The 23,584-nt window shown below is 36.7% G+C and overlaps 1 protein-coding gene across 1 annotated transcript in view; it reads right to left on the reverse strand.

Moving 5' to 3' along the window:
* Positions 1-4,715: 4,715 nt before the first annotated feature.
* Positions 4,716-23,584, reverse strand: part of ptprn2 (protein tyrosine phosphatase receptor type N2) — a 263,712-nt gene continuing 244,843 nt past the window's right edge. The window contains exons 15-23 of the mRNA XM_082162142.1: positions 23,341-23,488; positions 23,000-23,073; positions 19,138-19,215; positions 15,635-15,754; positions 15,276-15,442; positions 11,529-11,582; positions 10,315-10,379; positions 8,039-8,112; positions 4,716-5,442 (exon numbers count right to left, since the gene is read on the reverse strand). Of these exons, the coding sequence (XP_082018268.1) occupies positions 5,371-5,442; positions 8,039-8,112; positions 10,315-10,379; positions 11,529-11,582; positions 15,276-15,442; positions 15,635-15,754; positions 19,138-19,215; positions 23,000-23,073; positions 23,341-23,488 (852 nt within the window). The 3' untranslated portion in view covers positions 4,716-5,370. The remainder of the gene's footprint in view (positions 5,443-8,038; positions 8,113-10,314; positions 10,380-11,528; positions 11,583-15,275; positions 15,443-15,634; positions 15,755-19,137; positions 19,216-22,999; positions 23,074-23,340; positions 23,489-23,584) is intronic.

Genomic DNA, 23,584 nt, shown 5'->3' on the forward strand with positions numbered 1-23,584 from the left:
AGCTCTTTATCGTTGATAATTATGCGAGCACAGGGCGACGCCTCCTCGACTCAGAGCAGGAAAAGGAGGGAAAAGCCAATCTCAGTATGCAGATGGTTAAAGTCCCTGTGGAGAGGCTGGCCGATTAGATGTGTGTTGATAAACTCACTTACTATGAGTGACAGTTTGCAATATTGGGGTCACGGAGGTGACCTCCGTTGACGACACTGATGAAAACGAGGAAAAAAGAGGAGACAAAATGCCAGAAGTGTCCCCTGATGCATGATGGGACAGAGATGAAAGCTTGTGAAATGTCAGTCTGTTTTTTCTTTCTTTCTCCTTGTTTGTGTTGTCAGCCCCTCCTTGTGCTTCCTCCATGGTTAATAACCGTGCGAGAGCATGAGGTGTAATGAGAGGAGATTCTTATTCAGATCAGGAGATTACCCTTATCCAACTCTCACTTCCTCAACAAGGAAGTCACCTTGGGTGTAAAATCATCTAGTGTAACCAAAATGTATATACTGTATATTTGCATGAATGCATGATTTCTATTTTAATATATTTTAAAATGTTATTTATTCCTGTGTTGACAGAGCAAAAATTCAGTGCCACATGATCCTTCAGAAATCATTCTAATATTAATGATTCTTAATATTTCTTAGTATTTTTTTTTTTTGTGGAAACAGATACATATTTTTTCAGGATTCTTTGATTAATAGAAAGTTCAACAGAACAGCATTTATTTGAAATAGAAATATTTTGTAACATTATAAATGATCTTTACTGTCACTTTTGATCAATTTAATGCATTCTTGCTGTACAAAAGTATTAATTTCTTTCCCAAAAACTTTTTGGAATTTGGAATTGGTTATAATGCAAATGTTATGTATGTTTTTAATAAACCTGGCTATGTAATAATACCAATAATACTAATACAACTAATGGTAACACTTTATTTTAGGGTCCAATTCTCACTATTAGTTGCTTATTAGCATGCATATTACAAGGATATTGGCTGTTTATTAGTACTCATAAAGCATATATTAATGCCTTATTCTGCATGACCATATTCTACATCCCTTAATCCTTCCCAATACCTAAACTTTACAACTAATGGTAACACTTTATTTTACAGTGTCCTTGTTACAAAGGTACATGCACTTACTATAGTAATAACAGTTAATTATGCATAATTACATGCAACTAACCCTAAACCAAATCCTAATACCCAAACCCTATAGTAAGTACATGTAGTTAATATTACACTGTACTTAAATATATAATTACACTGTAACAATGACACCTAAAAATAAAGTATAACCCAACTACCTTACTATTAATAAGCAGTTTATTGAGCAAAAGTTATAATTATACTAAAGTGTGACCAAATTAATAATACATTTTGCTAACCTTTTTTTTTATAATTCTAAAATCAACCTAATTTGTTTTGTATTACATTGTCTCCAAAGAGTCTGATGAGGGCATGAAAGATGCTTCATAAAGAGCTCCATCCATATTCTAGCATATGAAGGCATTGGGTGAGTGGGAACGCTTGAGTGTGTGTGTGTAAACTCCTTTTCATGTTTCCTCTATTCACTAGGTTCATTGCAGTGGAGAACATGGTGAGAGTCTCTGCCTTGTAGCACCATGTTTAAAAAGCTTGTTTGTGTTTTATAGGAGATCAAAGCGAGCAGGGGTCCTGGCCAGACATGAGACGCTACTGCTGCAATCTGCTCCCCTCTCATTACAGATGGGAGAAAACAAGCCCAGCTTCAGTCAGCCATCTCAAGGAGACCTGGATCACTTCCCACATGCTTCTTCTGGAAGTCGTCCAAGCCAAACACAACCAGGGTTCACCATTGTTTTTCAGGCGTAAAGCTGGCTACCTGTGCAGATACCTATTGATCTAACAGGTACTTTTAAAAGCAGCCCATTTTCAGAAATTTTGCTGGTAAATCAAGAAGTGCTTGCTAGATTATCTAAAGACCTTCTGATTTAAGACCAACGGATTATGTCAGATCTTTTGCACAATGCCTAAAGACATTTATTGGAAATATGCATCCTAGTCTCCAAAAAGGAAAGTCACACAGCCTAGCATTTCAGACAGACCCAATTGGCTCTTTGAATAGCTCTTATATAGGTGGACATACTATTAAAGCTGTTTTATTATGTCATTACGTGTGTCTTAATCATTTCCACAGCAAGTTTGTATATACCAAACTGCACATAAACATGAGATTCTCTTTGTCATATTTTTTGGTTTGACTCAGCCTATTTCTTATCAGCCTATTTATTCCTAGGGTAACGGGTGCAAAGACATGATTATGAGCTGGATTGGAACTGAGTTTGAAGTACTATTGAAGGGAATCTCCTATTGAAAAGGGTCCTCTTAAAGAGCTGGGATCCTGGGCCAGTGGTTGTCAGTGGGGACTTGGGAATAATATAGAAAGATAATTGGGTTTCTAAGTGAGCTTCACTACAGGGCTCTGATTGAGTCATATACTCATGAGGACTTCTAATCGTAACTTTTAGTCCTTTCACGATGAAAAATTCTGAGCTGGGAAATCTCACTTTCTTCACATCAGTAAGTGATATCAGAATATTGTGGGAACCCTTACACATGAGATGAACTGACCATATTCATAATATCTGTAATGGCGATGAACTCAAGAGACGGAGAAGAGTAGGATTCAGAAGCAAGACTTATTTAATAACAGCAACAAAAACCGAGGAACAGAACTGAGGACAACACCGACGAAACATCCATAAAAGAACAACACCAGATAATAAACACAGGAAACACAAGGGTTTAAAGACACAAGACTATTAGATGAGAGACTAAGACAGGAACTAAGCAAAACTCCAAACTAAAAGTCCAAAAGCACAGATAACAGAGGGAAACATATCACACTCTAAAGTGATTTATGAAATATTTGAACATAAATGAGCATGAACCAAAGAGTTCTGTGTATTTATAAAAATACATGGAACAGACATGGCACATAATGTTTCCTAACATTTTCCTTTCCTGCATATCAATGGGTGATGCTGTAACATTCACGTTTGTATGAAATAATTACACTTTTAAATGATATTACATTGCGAATTACTTGCTAGGAACATTGTCACTATATATTCAAGCCTAAAACTATCTAAAATCAAGACACGGCAAAGGCATTCTATTATTAAATGGCATTAAAAACATTAGTAATAAGACATTTACCTATGCTTCTAGTCATGTGCCACAAGTGTATCTCTGCTTTCAATCATATTTAACAAGTTGTGGCCAGCATTACAAATGACAAAAGTATTTTAGATAAGACCTGATTAGTCTTTGAATTGTTCTATCTGTCAATGTGTGCGTTCTGTGTAGTTTTATGTCTTTCTGCAGTTTATAAATTCCTTTCTATCCTCTAATGCAGTGGAAGGTAGTAGTAAAGCTCTTAGAGAAACACACAAGGTCATTTGCGATCACTTACAGTCAAATGCTTATGTACTGATTTAACTTGTGTTAAACCAATTAGGATGCTGTTTTCATCTCTCCGCTCTGAATATATTCCACAAAACAGCATTTCTGATGCTACTTGTTCGATTTAGTGATCATCTGCAAGGCTCGTCTTTTAGTTTGAATCTGTATTTTTATTCATTCATTCAAATTATGTAATTCTGAGGATACTAAGCTTTGAATTTTGTTATGCTTGTGACATCTAGCATCAACTCCCATAACTTCCAAATCAAGTTTTGGGGAATTTTAGATGTTTTGGGTCACTTGAGGTCTTTCAAGCTAAACATGCAAATTCCTTGCATTTCTAGTGTGTCAGTGAATGCAATGCAATCAAATAATTTAGAACTGATAGTATTAATAGTAATATCTCTTCTTTGACAGTGTGTTGGTAAAAATGAGAGAGAGAAAAGAAAATGGATAATGACACTCTGATTTACGCAACTTGGAACAGATGAGAATAATCAGAATGCAAATTATCAAGGACAATTTAAATGGATGAATTCTAAAATAAATGATAGTGAAACTAAGTTAATTAAAAAATCAGCTTGAGTTAAACTAGTTGTCGCCAAACGCAATAATTAATCGTGTTAGCAGTGCTGAACGATATATGAATTCCCTGAACAGGAGACGACAGCATATCACAATCCTGCATAATGCTCTAGTTGCTGCAGGAAGCAATTACCATCCGTAATTTTTTCTAATAAACTTGTATCCCTCTGATGACGACCAATTAAACATGCACAATTATGGTTACCATATAGTTATTCATAAGATGATTAGCATGCCCCCCTTACATTCAGATTGGTTGCATACTGATAAGACGCAGGTTAAGCGACAGATACATATGCAAATAGCATGCAAATCAACACAGAAATAGCAGGAAGGCACATGGACGTCATAAGTGCTGTCAATAATAGCACTGCAAACAGGAAATTAAGAGGTGTGAATATTTATGTATGCATCTAGGAGAAAAGTTTCTAAATAATTTTAACAATACTACATTTGTATTATGTATACATTAGTCTGTATTAGTTGTTCAAGGATGAGTAAAACAGAAAATGGCCCTTTTTTCTTATTTACCTCCAGATATTCCCAAATCAAACATTCCTGAACAGATTTAGGAGATTCAGGAGTGACAATACATTTGAAGAAAACTGTTGTTTCAATATCTCTCATTCTGTCTTTCTCCTTCCATTATACACAAAATGATTCATGAATGCAATTATCACTCAAGCTTCAGCATTTTGAGATTTATTATGTTACTTTTATATATGCACACACAAAAATAATATGTACAATAACATTTTGGCAGACCATTTTTAATCACATGGTTCATTCTGTATGTATAATCAATTAATCTATATGTAATAAAATCTGTTTATTAGTTGATCTAGAAACAATATATCACAACAACGAAAGTTGATTCTAAGATCACAACTGTAGTACTGTAATATACTGTAGTATTCTCATTTTCGCATTAGTATTTCTCATCCATAACTATAAAGTGTAGTCACATGAACTCACTGTATAAGAACATAACTGCAGTGGACTAATACAGTGTAATACAACACCGCTGAGATCACATCTGCTTCACACAAACACTTATATTTCAGATATTTCATATGCACAACTAGTGGGTATGTAAACACCAATTCAAGCTGCAAATACAATCTATGATTGCATGCCTTGTTGGCTAGTTGAATATCATTCTAAATAATTACTTCAATGCTATAGAATTGTAGACACACTTAGTACAAAGAAATATCTTATGCAATACAATGCGTCTGAATCTGGATAGAGCTTGACATTGTCCATTTTCATAATCATCTAGGTTACACAGAGAAGAGAGGAAGAAAATAGGTTGGAAGTGTTTGTGAAAGTTTCCTTCACTGAGGCAGAGCTTTCAGGATGGCGTTCACCTCTTCTGCTACAGCAGTCAATGCAAACTCAAACTGTTCCTGAAGACAGAAGGAGAGAAAGCGGAAGCTAAGTACTTGGAAAAACACTGACATTTTACACTAAGCACAACGGATGCCAGTGATATATTTAGCAGAATAAAGGATAATGGAGAACATAATAACAATAATAAAAAAGGACAGACAGAAGAAGACGATGAACACCAATGTGTGCACTTTCCTTGTGTAGATGTGTGTGTTTAAAGCTGCAGAGAATGTGTGACTCAATGTGCTCTGTTCAAACTATGACTCAAAGTCTGTCTCTTCCCTGAGGGCCGGCCCGTGAAGATCGATCATTGTCTGAAGAGCGACCCTCAAATCTAACGTTTGAAACTGAAGCCTCCCACTGCAGGCCAATAAACAAGCTAAAGTGGGCGTTAAGTTAGATACAAAGCTTCACAAAACAAGAAACGGATAAAAAACCCTCTTGAATTAATGTTTACATGCACTTTTCAGTATTTTGAAACCACAGTGTATAGTGAAGGTAAAGGTTTGTGAGGTCAGTAAAAAAAACTAAACAACATGAATAAATATTCTATTTTATTATTTCACTTTGTAGCAGTAATTTTGACACATTTTGATCATTTTCACAAATATCATTCACTGTCATACAAGGTGATTTGGAAAGAAAAAGGCAACTGCATAGGAAAGTGTAAATGTGACCATCTTGCCACTAGATGGTGTCACATTAATGCCTCAATGTTCTCCAGACATGATGCGGTATTGCTGTGGATATTTATCTGATCAGTCAAGCCGTTTATTGAGGTTCTATTCCAAGGTAAACAAAAGCCGAGAGCTCAAGTAGCTGCAAATGCACAAAACATTCCTATTCTGGGCCAGGAATGGAGAGGGGAGAATGGATTTTAGGAGGCAGACCAATTTCACACACGAGTACCTGCTTTGAGAGTGTTCTAAAAGTGGAGGGTGAGGGGGCATCCTTTAGACATATGTTGCCTTTTGGAGCAACACAAGAGTATTGACTGAGCAGCCCAGTACAGTAAAGAACAAGATTACTGTACTGTACAGTCCAGAAATTAGAACATTTAACAGAACTTGAGAACAACCTGTTATGTTAGGCTTAGGTAAGTAATTAAATAAATTATGTTTTTCTTTTTAATAAAATGTTTCTAGGTTAATTTAAAAGTGACTCAAAACACAACAGCAAGTCCTAAGGTGTACAAGAGCAATCATTAGTTTAAATTACACGATTAAAATTACAATGTACTAGTAATATTAATACTATTTTGCTATTAAATAAGTGCAAAATAGCGAGCCAGGTATTAGATCACAGTCAGAAAATCAAAAATATACAGTCACATACTAGCTACAATGTGACTCTGAAATGATAAAAAAAAAAAATCATTTTTCATCATTCTATTATTACTATTTTAAAATAATCGTTTACATTCTGATGGTTCTTGGTACATTTTGTTAACTTCCCGTTTCTTTAGAAATCCATCAAAATTCACTGTTTGTGAGGAAACAGCGCTGACTTTTATTTGTATATAACGAATTTGTCGAACATCATGATAAATGAATAAAAAAAAAAAAATTAACAGAAGAGTAGCTGATTATTCTGTAAAGTAGGTTGATGTCTCCAAATAGCTTATTCACTAACCTGAATACATGAAAAATGAATACAAATCCTAATAGGGAGGAAGCTAATATAATACTAATATTTACAACTTATATAATATCCCTTTCATTATTTTCAGTATCCTCTAAATAGATTTGCATACTGAATGTTATCTCTCCGCCACAATCCATGGAGGCTCAATATCTCAGTTTACAGTGTCTAACCAGGTATGGTCTTTATCTTTTATAAACAGCACCTAATGTAATTCAGTTTGGGGGGGTTGGGGCTGCTATATCTTACTATCTCCAAACACAAGACTGCTAAATATATGTTTCTTTAACACAGTTTATATATTAAAAAAATCATAAACATAAACTGTGTGAGACTATCTAGGCCCTGCTGGCCTATGTTCAAATCGTTGTTGCTTGCGGCATCAACAGGACACATTTGTAATGGAAGAAGTGATCAATTACAAGATAATTTTCTGAGCCTGGCTTTTGGTGCTTTATTGACTACGTGGTTTTAGATTACAAATCGATGTTAATTGTAGCAGTGTGGTTAGGGTCGCATTGTGCAGGACGTCTCAGGATGATATGTGCAGGTGAAATTGCAATTATTGCTTAAAGGGCAGCTGACTGAACTTTCCTTTCCGATTAAGTTATCATAGCATTACACTGAATAATAGTATTGGCATTAATATTGAATTATTGTTATATGAAAGAGACATCCAACCTAAAAATGCTTTATCTGCCTTGAACAGACATATTCATGAGAGAAAATGAAAGCAGTAGCAGTAATAGTAAAAAAAAAAACACATCTACATTTATATTTTAAAAGACACATTTTAGTTTTCTCACAGAACATATCTTTAATTTTTTTAATTTTAAATAATGTTTTTTACATTTTATTTTGAGAATTCTTTTATTTTATTCTGGTTTAAGTACAAAATCTTTACCGGAGAACCTAAACACCTGACGTCCATCATCTCGCACTTTTATGCTGTTCTTTAAGCGGAGAGCTTACCTTGGTCTGTACCATGCCTGATCTCTGGTCCCTCAGGTGCTCCAGGGTAGCAGCAATATCAATCTCCTTAGCACCTGCAACAGAGCCACACAACATGAGTTCAAAGTACTGCGCGTAATCATAGATCATCTTCCACTCGCTCACTCTTTTTCTATGGAATTACATTCGCCGGACAAAGCTTATAGACTGTTTCTTGTTTTAGCTCACAATAAAGAAATGGAAAGGATCAAGCACAACTTGGTTTATTCTAGAGAACAACATAAGAACTTTTTCAAAACTAACCAATACTAGTGATAAAAATCCAATCTGTACAGTATAAAAAGAGTAAAGGCCCATTCACACCAAGGACAATAACTATAACAATAACAATAAAGATACAGTTCTAAAAATCGTTCTAAAAACAAAAGAATAGCAGAGTCTACACCACAGCTATAACGATAACGGCACAAAGAAACAATATCATTGGAATCACTTTCAGAATGTATTTTTTTTCAGCTGATGAATGATAAAAACATCGACAGCCAATAAGAATCCATACAACTTTAAAGAGCTCAAGCATTTAAAGTGGTAGATGACAAAACTGCAGCTCGCTTAGAATAAACAGAACAATATCGTCCGCTGGTGTTGATGCTAATATCGTTTTCATGCATGCCTAAAAATGCATAGAAGTGCAAGGAGTTTAGTCATACTGATGTGGTCATTTACCATATATTATTTTATTTTAAGAAAACCATTTCATTTAGATTGTGTAGGTCACCTGACAATATTTCCTGTGTTTATAGTCTTTTATGCGGTTTATATCTGGAAGATTTAGCCAATGTCTGCAGATCATTTTACTTGATAATAAGTAACACGCATAATCACTTACATTAGGAGATTCTGAGACTGTGGTCACAGATACTGAACCTGCACACAGTTTACATGAGGTGAAGCGCTCATGTAGAGCTGTTGTTCTTGTCCATACAAATTTACAATGCTACCACTTATTGAACCAAAACTGTAAATTGAATATGAAAATTTTCACATGGCAGGAATAGTGAAAAGGCTGATTAGGAGAAATATCCCTTTCACCTTTAGCTTGAATTACTTTTTCTACAGGTCCATTGTTGTTTCTCCTCATAAATGAGAGGAGAGCAGGAGAGGTCTAACAAGGCCTTATTTCTCATTCATTCATTCTTCAAAAAGAAAAGAAAGACTACCCCCTCCCTTCTGCACAGATTGATAGAGAGAGAGAGAGTTTGAGGGCGAAGGAAAGAGAAAAGCTGGAATCTTTATAGATGCTTTCTGAAAGGGAGCGAGTGCAGCTGGGGTTCCAGCCTCAAAAGTCCTCCAACACTTTCATGTCTTAAGAAGTGCAAGATTCCGAAGTTTAGGGGGGAAGACAGAGAGTGAGCAAAGGAGGGGGCATCTAACAAGAAAAGCCTTTGGAATTAAAACAGCATTCTTCACTAATTTACAATTCATTCCTAGAGATGAAAAAAAGCAAAAGAAAAATACGACGGGGTGTTTGAGGAAAAAAGGGAGCGAGAGGAGGAAGACGTGAAGAACAGGAGAGAGAAAAGGGGAATGGAAGAGGGAGATTTCTGTTGTTAAGGACTTTCTAGGGCTTTGATCACACAAGTGAACACTGGAAAGTGGGCAACCTGTGAGCCCCTCCTGCTTCCCAGAGAGGAGACAAAAGGGAGATGGAGGGGGCCGATGAGGGCCGAGGCTCCGGGCCCCTGACAGCATGGGAAAGAGGCACAAATGTGACTCTCTCCCCTGAATCTGCCCTTTGATCCCCCATTATGGAAAAAGCTATGGACCATGGTCGGGTCAGGAGTAGGGATGGACCGGTGACCAGAATAGAGGGAGGCAAATGCATGGGTGACCTCACCAGATGGGGTCAGGAAGAATGGTGCCGGTGCAGGAGAAATGATTCGGACAGGTTATGAAGGCACCTCCTGTCTCCGTGGCTGGATTCACATGACTTGTCAAACTCTATGCAGCGTTTAATATTTGCATGTGAAAAAATCAATCATAGTATGCAAAGCTGAAACCTTCGCAGTTGCTTTCAGGAGAAATGCATTAAGACACAAGCCGCAAAAATCGGGAAATGTCTACGCTTTTCTCAGTCCTTCACGTTTTCACACACTTTTCTTCACATTAGCCATTTGAGATCCTTGCCCATTCATTAAAGAGCGCATTCATCCCCTAATGCACGGCGAGACCTTCACTGTTTGAAACGTTGTGTGTTGTGATGACAGCACCTCCTCATCTGTGCTGTGCGCTCTTACCTTTGGCCATTTTATTTAGAACCATGTCAATCAGGATGTAAGTTCCACTCCTTCCGCCACCATCGCTGCAAATGAAGACAGAAACTCGTTATCACTTCTGAGAAAAGAGCAGACCTGTCTGATTGAGCATTACAGCGTGTGCCTGCCGAAATGAAAACAAAGCGTTCATTTCTCTGTGTTTCAGCCGCATTGTTGGCTGTTGCATCATCCTTCAGCATTCACAATAATTCTGTCAAAGACGACTGCTGTCTTGTTTTCCTGTTCTTTGCAGAACTAAACTGCATTCGCCAATTTTTTTATAAAACAGCTTTTTTAAGAGCAAAAACTGAACACTTTATTTTTGAGTCTGAACACAGTGGGAATTTGAAGTGACTTGTAAAAGCATTTTAAACTTGTTTTACCTTCTACGCAATCTACTAAATTGCAAGACCAGCCAAACTCAGACGCAGTCGGATGGTAAACTGCATTTTGATTTGAAATCAAGGTTACTTTTCAAGACATGCAGCTGAATATTATGAGTGTATTACTGAATGAATGTGTGTGGATGCCACTTTCTGAGGTTGCTCAGGTTTAAGCACACACACCAAAAACACATTGAAGTAAAGGGTTTGGAAAATAAGAGAGAATTATTTACGGAAAGTCTTCCCTCTCCCCTGATATCATTCTGAATTATTCAAATATGCATGACAGCTGTGAAGCCTGTCTTCCCCCCAACGCACAACATGTTAGCCATTAACCCCTGAGGTTAAAGATCATTTAACCAATATTTTAGTTTACACATATTCTTCTATTTCACACTGATGGTAAAGGGCATAGATTTTTACCATCAGTCATATAGACACCGCTCACTGAATAATCCATTTATTTTACCAGCGGATCATTTCTAACCGAGCCCAAGAGATAATTCAGATTCAGACCACTGGACTGATTACTGCTCTCCCTTTTGCATCTTATAGTAAGACCAAAAAAAAAAAAAAAGCAATAATTTAACAATATTAAGAACAACACACACACACACACACACACACACACACACACACACACACACACACACACACACACACACACACACACACACACACACACACACACACACACACACACACACACACACACACACACACACACACACACACACACTCACACACAGTCTTAGTATTTTAGACTGGTGCAACTAGCTTATAAATGCATTTTTATATTATTGTGGTACTTGCCTGCAATGAACAATTATCGGACAAGATCTGCCCCGGTAGCACTTGTTAACCTTTCTGCAATGACAGAAAAAAGAGGCCATTAATATTTGAAGAGCAAATTAGTAGATCAGGGACATATTCATTTGTTTAAAAATTGCTATAAATATGGGCATATATAAACATATGACATTGCTTAACATGTTACTTTCAACCAGAAAATAAATTATTAATCCTCCACATTGTGACAAGCCATTAAGGAAATGATGTGTGGTTAGGTGTCACGATCCAAAACACATTAACCTTGCCCAATTATAATGCCTGCAAAACCATAAGGCCTTTCAAGAATTTAAGACACATAGGTGTTGTTGCCATGGAGACCTACTGTGTTAACTCATATTGTTTATCTCATCCAAATAGAGGGAAAAAAAATCCCTGCTTTGAGTATACTTCAAGGTTGATTTTTCAAAAGACACTATAAAAGTTGTTTTGAATTTTTTTTTTAGGTCTGATCTAAATGCTCATGAGACTACTTTCAATTCTAAAACCCAGCACACATTTATAAATTGTTATTTAAAGAAAGCAGGGTCCAAAATGAACACTCACCAAGAGTCAAATGCAAGAAAAATAGGCTTTGGAAATTTTCTAAAACAGGACGGATTAATTTTTACTTTAAAAGGAGCTACAGCATTTTACATGGTTTAAGTCAAAAGTGTAAGAATGGCAATCTGCCCCACGCTAATGCAAGTGACATGCTTGATTCAAATCAAAGACATAAAAACTATAAAGTGGTGCAGGTATGATGCCAGAACCCAGAAGACTAATACGCTGCTGGTTCCTTTGAGATTTTCCAATGGGGTTTTTCGATATATGTGTAAAATAAAGTCTGTAGTAAACATAACTTGACAATACTTTGACGTTTACTCTACAACGTCAATTACACACACCCGCTATGGGTGTGTGTAATTGACGTTGTAGAGCAAAACGTCAAACACGAAATAGCAAACGTGAATTTTGAAGCAGTTATTTTCATTTTTGAAAACTTATGTTTTTAATAAGTAACTAGATAAGACAGTTTGGGGTGTGAGTGTGTGCAGTATGTTGTAGAACAAAACGTCAAAGTATCGACAGGGTATGTTTACCACAGGCTTTATTTTACTCATAAATTGAAATCCCCTATTATAAAACCCCATAGGAAAATCTCGAAGGAACCAGTGGCGAATAGACTTCCGGATTCTGACGTCATACCTGCACCACTCAATTAAAGCATTTCCATGACTCGCTTATCTTATAGAAGCTTTTAATTCTGTGGAAAAGTACCATCAGAAAGATGCCTAAAGTTTTTTCTTTCTTTTACCAATACAAATGTGAAATATTCATTGCAGTAAGCCATCAAAATGAAAGTACGAGGTGGGAAAAAAACAATGGGTTTTAATAAAAATTGTGTAAAAATACATTTCTAAAAAAAATGAAATGCATTCCAGATCCGTACATTAATTAACTTTGGACCTTGAAAGAAATATAAAATAAAGTGTGATGCTTCCTACACAAGAAATGTTTAATAAAAGTGATTCTTCGAGTAGTTTTGTTTGAGATGGCGCAGATCTGCAGAGGGGACCGTCATGCATTAGGGGCATTAGGACAGCAGAGAGCGTTTTTGGGCAAGACAGAGGGGCAGAGAAAAAGGGAGGGTGAGTGCGAGAAACAGGGAGATCTGGTGAGTGAGAAATGCAGGTGGGGAGGCAAGGAAAAATCAAGGGCCTGGAAGAGGATATACAGTTTCCAATGATCACTTTTGTGACTATGCAACTGGGCTCATATAACTAGCTGCAACATCACAAAAATGACACTGGCAACCGCTAATTAGCTGGCCAACGAAAGAAACAAGAGGTGAGTGAGGAGCGTTTGACAGATTCAGTGTGAGTCATGGCAGTGTATGAGACAAGACTGTGTCACAGGCCTATGGGGAGATATTCAGAATGGCTTCAGAAACCAGAGCAAGTCAAACAGAAGCACCAGGGTTAAAACCATCTCATCAAAGCCTCAATGCTCAAGGTGTCATTGAAACGTTGGGAGAATTTTCCTAAAGTGAAAAGAATATTCAGAACACCTCAGAATAGGAGTGCTAAATCAGAACCATGGATCATATGGGAATCATCAATAAGACTGCTGATTGAGGATCAGACCCACCCTATTCACAAGATCCAATATCATCATTCCAGATCTAAACGCTTTGTCCCATGATTCCAAAAACAGATTCAGCAAATCTGAGGCTTTAGAAATGTCAGCACATAAATTTAAATCTCATATGATAGGTCATTCTTAATTCACCTACATATTTAAAAGAATAGGACATTTTCCCAAAGCAAACAATGCGTTTAATAACTATTTAGAGAAATATTTGAAATCTGAAGCACTGCTCCCTGTATCTGTAAAAGTGGAAAACATTCTATGGTGAAGTAGTGTAATTAATAAAGTAACAGCGCAGTAGAACACTTTGTTAACTCAGCTTGAGTATGAACAATGAAACTGGTAGACCAAAATGGATCAACCTATTGGAGGTATACATCCACCTACTGTATGCCAGGGTTGTTACATTTCTTTAAGGTTTTACCCCAGAGGCCTATTGCATTTCTTCAGAAAGCTCACAGCAGGTGAAAAATGAGGGAGTCTTGTGCTGCCATTGGCTTTCCTTTCACTACTGTTTTATTGCTGAACATTTCACATTTAATTGGAGTGTTTGATTTAAAATAGATTGCTGTGGGGGGTTTGCAATGCGTTGGCTATTATGAACACATATACGCAGGGCCTAACATTAACACTCGCCAAGTGCCAAATGCTAGTAAAATCTGTGTTGGCGAGTGTATGCAACATGGTCAATCGCCAGTTGCAAGGTAGCATTTTTATGAATTCTAACAATGCAATATTGTGAGAACGTGAACATGAACATGAACGACGCTTGGGACAGTTGACGGACCAGTGCTGCATCGTCACCAAAGTTGGAGCCTTGCCAATTTAAATATTCAAGCGCAAACAGACGTGAAAGACAACTCATTCGTCACTCGCATGCTGTGTGGGAAGTTTTCTGTGCGCAAACATCCAAAGCCCGTGCCCAGAAATCCGCGTCTCAGACATCGTGCGAATACTGCATTGAGCTCTCTTTTACGTCTTCTCGCACTTGAAGAGACACATTTAAACAAAATGATGTCAGAATGCCCATCTTGGCAAGTATACCCGTAAACATGGTCAGTTATGTCTTAAGTGACCGTAAACAGTTGAGAAAGAAAACGCATGTGTGTCAGTTTATTGGATCTTATTCATTCATTAGCTCTTAAAGTGAGAGTAGCCTAATATTCCTGCTGCTGTCTGTGTTTTTAATGTTAATCAAACAACAAAAGACAAAGAAAAATCACGCACTGCTCTTGACTGAATAACTTTTGTAACTTTAATAAGGATTAATCTATGTTTCATGGCAGGTAAAACAATATTTATGGCCGGTAAATTTTCGGCCATTGGCAGGTGTGGCAAAAACGTAGTTTTAGGCCATGCATATAGGGATCTGGTATAAAAAAAAAATTAACTAAAGGGCTAAATTTTTTCTTCTTCAAAAGCATACACTCTATTCACTCTAAAACATAGGCTGAAGGTCAACAGAAGGTCAAGAAACAAAAACTAATAAGGAACATGAGTATATTAGTCAAAACCTTTAACGAAAACCAGTAGACATTCTGGCATTAACACCCTAGTGAAATATAGTAGCTGGACACATACCTGCGGAAGTCCAGCAAGGTTCTAGCAGACTCTGGAACATTCTGGTCCATCCAGGACAAGAAGTGGAACTGAGTGACTGTGCGGGTTTCATTAGTCTGGACATTCTTTAGGTAGAAACTGCGCACCAGGAAATCATCACACCAGATATGCTCAGAGACCAGGTTTACCTTCAAGAACATAAAGAGAATGTGATATTACACTAGGAAAAGCCTTAAGCATTTTTAAAGAGTAAACATAAATTAGTCAAAATATAAGGAAATCTGTAATATAGGTTTGAAGCTGTCAATCTAAACTAAGGTATTAAAACCTGAAATAATATATAATAACAATAAAACAATATATTTCCTCAGAAGCTTTACCTCATATATGTGGTAGAGGTCTGACCCTTCATCAGGCCAATACTGATGACACTGTTTGATGCCGTTTTCAGCAAGAGGTGTCAGCATGACAATCACCACACAGCCACTCTCCCAAACCATCTACACAACATAGCAGAAAGTGGAAAAGCAACATTACAATGTAGACAGAGACGGACAGCCATAAATACATTTTCAACATAAAAATGTTTTTCCTCAACAGTATGATCAGATTCAGAGAGTTTCAGCAGAGCTCACTTTAAACATAATTGGTCTTAATAACTCAACTCCACTCGTCACTGTAATTTAGGTTTAGTTTAGTCTTCCAGCCAACCTCTCTTGCCCTTTATCTCCCAATCTCCCCTTTTCCTTGTATACTGAACCTCCTCAGCCTTGCTCCATTTCCCCTAATCACACTTTTACTGTATCCTTCAATCACGGAAAGGCCCACTGCAGCCATTAGGAAAATGAGGGAAAACACTGACTTTTATGGGAGCAATAAAATACAATGATCCTGTTCATAAAATAATCAAACTCGTGTGCCACACGTCCCCACAGAGTCATTATCAGAGAAATGTAGAGACATTACACCATGGAAAAAGTGGTTCAAAAAGCAATATAAAGTTATCATTATGAATATGTTATCATTTTTAATCTCACAAAACACTGGAGATGGAATGATTATATGATGAGAGAATGATGGCAATACAAAGCAGCTTTCATTGAATGTAGTATTTAATAGAGTTTTAATTTTATTTCACATGTTTCATCCAAATAGAATTTATGGTACAACTATTAGCCTACAGGAATAAAGAAATGTGTTTAGATGTATTTTCACTGTACACATTAATGGTCAAATGATGTTAAAAGATAAATGTTATTCAGCATTATAAAAAACATATTGTGTAGTTTAAGTCATTCAGGGGTGCGTTTCCCAAAAGCATCGTTAGCCAATGGTCGCAAGTTCCGTCGTTATCAGCATAGTTCAACGAGTCTGTGTTTCCCGAAACCATCGTTCAAACGAACATTCACAAACAGCATCGCAAAGTAGTGTGGTTGGAACGACAGCTCTCGAGCTGTGGTTAGAAGCATAGTTTCTAGTTTGCATGACATGTGGACTTAATAAATCCTTATCTTGAACAAAATAAGCAAGCTGACATTCAGTACAACCTGTGTCTTTTATTTAGAATACATGCAAATGTCATTTACGTCTTTTAGTTTGTCAAGAGATTTTAAGCACCGTTTTTGAAGACTGCGCATGTGCGAACGTGCTCTACTATGTAAGAACGAGCCTATGATTGAATCTGGAAATGAAGCAAAATAACTGAGAAAAATGAGAAATAGTCCTCAGATGTCATGTCTGTAATTTATAGCAAAACATCTAGCGTTAATTCAATCTCAAACAGATTCATTAAAAGAAGTTATTACTCCACCACGTGCGTGACGTCATAAACCAACGTGGTTGAACGACCAGTTTGCGACAATACGGTTTCGGGAAACAGTCGTGACTAGTTAGTTGATTTCTTCAACGATGCATCGTACTATGGTAGTTAAGCAGCGAGTTACGTCGTTGTTTGGGAAACGCACCCCTGATTGATGAGCTCATATACAAAGACCACAACGCTTGATTCTGTAATACAGAATGTATTAGAAGGTCATTGAAGGAGCTTGTAATGTTCCAGACCAGATGATAAAATATTGTTGAGTTTAAGCTTTGCAGTGCAATATGCAGAAAAGGTCAAACAAAACCAACAAACATGTTTCTGAAAACATCTCCGCAGTGAACAGAACTGAGCGCTTTGTGCTTGGTCAGAGATTTGAACAGAAATTGCACAAAGTGACAACTGAATACTGCGTGAATCAAATTTGACAGAAGTAGAAGTTGCTTTCAAACTTTTAACAATATTATGCAAATATAAAACAACTTTCTTTTTTTGACATTTGGTATGTGGACAGTACAAATCTCCAACATTCATATTAAAACAATGTTGTAACGTGGACCTAAAGGGGTCACTATATGGATCATCACTGCTTGTCTTTAAGGGTTCAGTGGAAATTAATGGCTACAGAAAGGTACTAAAATGACCTAAAATGTCATATGTAATGTACAGTTTTGTTTAACAATATTTTTACATGAATCTCTTTAATCATTTTTTTTGTTTGGATGTATGCTCACAGATTTTCAACGAATGACTTCAGAACTTTGAACAACATAGATCATACTTATCACTAATTAACACTGTTTCTATTGTTCTTTGAATGACGAATTAGAGAAAGTTGTACAACCTCAAGCTATGCCTAATGAAAAACTGTGTATAGGCTATTATGTATGTATGTATAGGCTATAATTTGTTTTAGATTTGTATAAACTTGTGCACTGTCTTAAGGAGAAAACTTAAGACTCTGCAAATCTTTAAAAGCTTGGCTCTGTTTGGAATGAATCACCTTGTCATTAATGAGAAGGAACACTGAGACAATGACATTACTACATTAATTGACAGGGATTAATGCACTCAGTTTAATTTAAATGGAACTTTTAATTTTTTTTTTGCATTCAGAACTGGCCTGACTGTCTATAATTCATCTGTATGAAATTAAATCAATTTAGATAATTAATTTTCTGCCAGTAATTGACAAAATGACAAATTCAAACAACCAATAACATCAATTAGTGCACACCCACATCTGTTAGTAAACAGCTTTGTGATTACAGAGGGTCAAGTGACATCAACACATTAACACAGTCAATTTATTAAAATGTAGATTCAGGTTTTTAACACCATCTACTTACCTAACCTTACTTTTTTTTTTTTTTTGAAAAGCACATAGAAGAATCAAAAAGAAAACATGTTCAAAGCTGCTGCTATATGCAGATTATTGGATCAGTTGGAAAATGTTTGAGATAAAAAACATGCCAGCAAAAAGCATCTAGGTGTTTCTCAAAATCATCTGAGCCAATAATGTCAATTCTAATATACAAATAAAACATCTAAAATCAATACTGAGTGACTAAAATCTTGTTCAAAGCATGCATGTTGGAGAAAAAAATCTCCCAATTCTCACATACACACTTTGTGCAGTTCTACCAGTGAGGAATCCTAAACATTATCAGACCTTTGACCCTCTTAATTAAGGTAACATAAAAGTAGCTTTTTGTGGACAGGTGGAAAGTGTTCTTTTTAACCTTATCATTGTAAAAAAAGGCCCAGTTTTGCATTTTTTATTCGAGAGTTCATATTCACATTATATTTTGAGTTCTTTGCTTTTACAGATAAATATTAATTACTGATATGTACCCATAGCAATAGCAAATAGCAAAAATAATTCATGCTAATGGGTTTCCCTGAACAAGTCTAATACGGTAAAAACATACAACGAACACTGAATAGTGATGAATAGTGTTTTTAAATCATGAAACATTAACCTAAAAGAGTAGACCAACATTTTCATTCTTGCACTTGTGTTTATCCTTATGGAATAGACGTGGACAAGACTGAGTATCTTACCTGCCAGAAGTCTGCCACAGTGGAGGGAAGAGGACCTTGAGAGCTGATATAGGCTGGGTTTCGGGGGTCATGGTCCATCTTAAAGGTGAAAAGACAAAGTAAATATTCCATGAATATCCATGAAATGGTCATTTTCAAATAACATTGAAAATTATACACCTAGCAGCTTGTTGACAGACATTTATAGGATATCTATTCTACAGTAAGACTTAAGTGATATGTGCATGTTGGACGGATGGAAGTTTCTGTGGTGCTCTACTGCACTGTTTATCTTATTTATTTGCTTTCTGAACATTTTTTCGGTCCCCTCCAATATTTTGGGAAGGGGTAAACAAACTTCCTGCCAAGAGAAACAGAATGTCCACAATTTCTGTTTGGCGTTAAAAAGCTTGAGAGAGAAAAAAAAGATAAGGAAAAGCAAATCAAATAAATAGAAGGCACAGAGGCCTGTCTCTAATGAGTGCAGAGTCGTCTCTCTCACGACCACCTCCCCTCTCCCGACCCCTTTCTCGTTCTCATTTTTATCTACTTCACATCCCCTCTCTCTTCCATTTCTATATCGTTCTATCATCTCCAGTCACCTCTTCTTCCTCTCTCTCCCCTGTCTGTCCTCTCCGAGCATGTGCATTCTTTAATACCTTTAAAGCCGGCTCCGGGAGTAAAGCAAGGCATATCTCTAATCAAACGCATTTATTGATGAGAAGCTCAGTGGCTGGAGGAGGGTGTCTGCGTGTAATTGTGTGCCTGTCTGAGTGAAAGCTGTCCCAATGGAAAAAAGGCTAATGATGGAGAAAAAAAACTTGACATGGATATGGACTATGACATATGACAATGCACTAGCCACAATTAAATAATGACAGGCAAGATCTTCTCCAGCACTTCAGCTAATCAGCAGCAAAACCATAAGCAAAAGTAGATTTCAAACTGCAGCAAAGGGTCAGTCCACCTCTTTTAACTTAATCAATCTAATAAGTTTGCAAACGGTCAAATTATGCCAGTGTTTTCCCATCAGTAAGACCCAGGTTCCTCTTCCCTGACGCAAACCAGAATGTGTTCACTGTTAAAAGTGATAACTGTAAGGAGCTATTTCTACCTATCTATACTTACATTTTTTTTTAATGGTAAAACCTTATGTATTTAGATTGATCCAGCGAAGATTTTTGAAGACAACATTTTTGACTTGCATGAAACCCAATCCCTTTAGAGGCTATAACATGAAGCACATTAACATTTAACTTTAATCATTTTTTAATATGATCATATTATACTGAATTTCATTCAGCATTATCATTAATATTATTAAAGTAGAAAACAAAACAAAGAATGTTTAATACTGATCAATAAAAACTCACAAATTAGCACAAATATTCTGGGGTACAAGTAAACCTGATTGGCAATTACTGATTTATGCACTACAGGAGAATGGCCAGAATGGGGCATGCAATTGATCAATTCTTATTTAATAACCCATGTCTAACAAGCTGTGATGACCATAATTTGTATGAAGTATAGCATCCGGTCTTACACTAGTACACACATCCTACTATCTGTCATCAAAGAACATCAACAGAAACCACCATTTATCAGGTCTAAAAGAAAATGAAGCCCAATTTTATTTTATTTTTTATAGCTATACGTATATTCACTGACTGCAACACATCCTGTCCACACTCATATTTAAGAAATATATTATTTTCTGGATGCATTACAGGAGAACATCCTCCTGACCTGAAATGTATCTTTACAAAATGAAGGGAAAGCTGTCATCAGGTTGGAATGTGCCCATTTTGAGCTGCAACAAAAGCGTGTTTGCTGTGAGGAGGCAAGATATGCAGTCTTGCTTGGGGTGTCAGACCTGAGCTTATTAAATGAAAGAACGGTTAGAGAACGGACGAGACTGTAAAACACACAAGCTCCAAACACTTCCAAAGTTGCTGCTGCTCTTTCATGTGTATGTGTGTGACCTTGAAGCTTCAAACTTAGATACTTAAAAAAGAATAGTACTTTTTATTAACGTGGCCATTTTCATGTCCGAAATGCTCTGATTTGATGAGAATTTCTCCACGCAGATCAAATGCTACAGCAGTCTGTGTAAGTGAGTGTGTGCTTGATAGCATGTATGCTTGTCTTTGTGAGTGCATTTGGGAGTATGTATGTCTTTAAAGCACAAAAGCCGATCACAAAGCCTTTCAAAACTTTTGCTAAAGTAATTGCATGGTTCAGTACTTCTCCACTAATTTCTCTATAGCTTCACAAAAAGATCAAACACCACTGCATGAGAGAGAGACAGATTCAAACCCCATGGTTACAGTGAATGACACGCACACCTATTAGCATGGCAGAAAATGGAAATAATTGCTTTGCACAACCTTAATTGTTGGCAAGAGCAATTTAAGGGTAGAACAATTATATATACACAAGCTGGCTAATGCCGGCAGTCTATATGAAACAGATTTTTGACTACCCGCACTCTAAAAAGGGTGTTATTATAGTCGATTTGTCATTTCACACTCAGAGATATGATCCCACTCTTAGAGTCTAATTTAAAAGACCTGAGACTTTTATCAGTTTATCAGTAAGTTCAGCATCTTGTGATGCTCTATACAGGAAACATATCAGCTGAAGTAGAAGATTTGAGCATAAGTGTTTGCAGGATTCATTTCAATTGTTAGGAGTCAAGATTGATGGAATAAAACAAAGAATGTAATATTTAATTCCTGCTTTAATTTACTCAATATTACTAAAAAGAATTAAATCTTTGCCCATTTATGTGAAAGATGCAATAATATCATCCAAAAAGCTTTCGTTTCGTGTGTATATTTGAAAGAGAGAGAGAAATGGAGTGCCAGAGCATGATTCAAACCCAAAAATCACCAAAACCGGAGGAGAGGGTGTTGGTGTGAGGAGGTCGTGAAAAAATATCACGAATGATTTACTTTGAGGCCTTTTTCTTTCTGGCAGCTAATGAGAAAGAAGCTACAAACATTGACAGACATAATTATCACAGTTTTTGAAACGCACATTGCCAAATCCCTGCTGCGCTTTAATTACCGCGCCTCCATGCATTTGTCTCCGCACCAGTGGATCAGTGCACCCAACCCCGACTGCAGTGTGAAACCCTCGGGGAGGGAGGGCTGACTTGCTTGTGCCTTTTGTTTCTTCTTTTGACAAGTTGGAGTCCAAAAATAACAGCATGTAAAAATGACTCAGTTTGACTTTCTCAGTGTGATGTTGCTGCACACGTATTATACTGATTAACATTATGTGTATGTACTGATTAAGGGGCCAAAAAAAAATGTGTGTGTCTTAATTATTATTAAATTATTATTGCGATGAAATCACAGTGTTTGGTTTTAAAGCATTCATGTGGTCTGTGTATTATATTATGCACACAAAAAAAGCTCACATTGATAGACAAGATTACTTCCTTTTGACTCATAATGTCTGTCATAGTGAAATGTTTATTTTTGTTCTAGAAATAGAACCTACTTGAGTAGTGAGTATTTTCTTTGTGTTTTCTCAGTCTCTCTGCGCCTGTGCCTCTATATATACATAAACGAGCATATTTAACAGTCTGAGAATGGTCAATGTTGATTGACAGAGGAGAGACGAGGAGGAGAAAGGAGGAAAATATCTATGAGCAAATAAATAAAATATAACAGTAACCCTCAAAGGAAAGTTGAAATGGACCTGGCATAGTCCAAGCAATTGACACAATTGACACGGTGTTGCTAAAAGAGCCTCTGCTTCAGTCACATGAACTACCTGTAAAACGGTTTTTACTTCCAATAATGGAGATGATGTGTAAAATATGTAAAAAAAAAAAAATAAATACAAAAAAATAGTTAAAATGGCTACTTACAATGGGACTCGCGTTGATGTAATCAGATCTGGATTGGTTATTCTCCGGCTTCAGGATGACTCTGGAGTGGTCATCTACAGTATTCAGGAAGACAGACAGACAGGTGGTGATGTAACTACTAGAGAATCAACATCTTTATAACATATAACACATTTGTCTTAACCAGGTGCTTATTTCTTCAGTAAAGAATGCACTTGTTTTTATAAGCAAAAAAAAAAGTATGATTAAAAGAGGCCATTGACTTTCTTAATTGATCAAAACAGAACGCAATAGCCTGTGACAGTGCACAAGAAAACAAATATACATTCACTCGAGGCTGATACAATTTGCGAAGCACTCACACACAAGGACGCCGTGTGGGCGGTTGCGCTGGACATTCTGTTCCTCCTGACCCACTGCACATGCTGCTGGCTCAGCCTGGTAACTACAGAGAGCCTCCCACTCCTTATCCAAACGATCCTTCTTCTGCAGGTGATCCTCCATATACGACTGCACAAGACACACAGGAGAAAGTCAGACATAAAAGTTGCTCACAGGGTACTAATGATGATATGGTAAATATTTCCTGTAACATGCATAACTCAA

This window comes from Leuciscus leuciscus (genome assembly GCF_965113295.1).
Source record: "Leuciscus leuciscus genome assembly, chromosome: 2".
Lineage (NCBI taxonomy): Eukaryota > Metazoa > Chordata > Actinopteri > Cypriniformes > Leuciscidae > Leuciscus > Leuciscus leuciscus.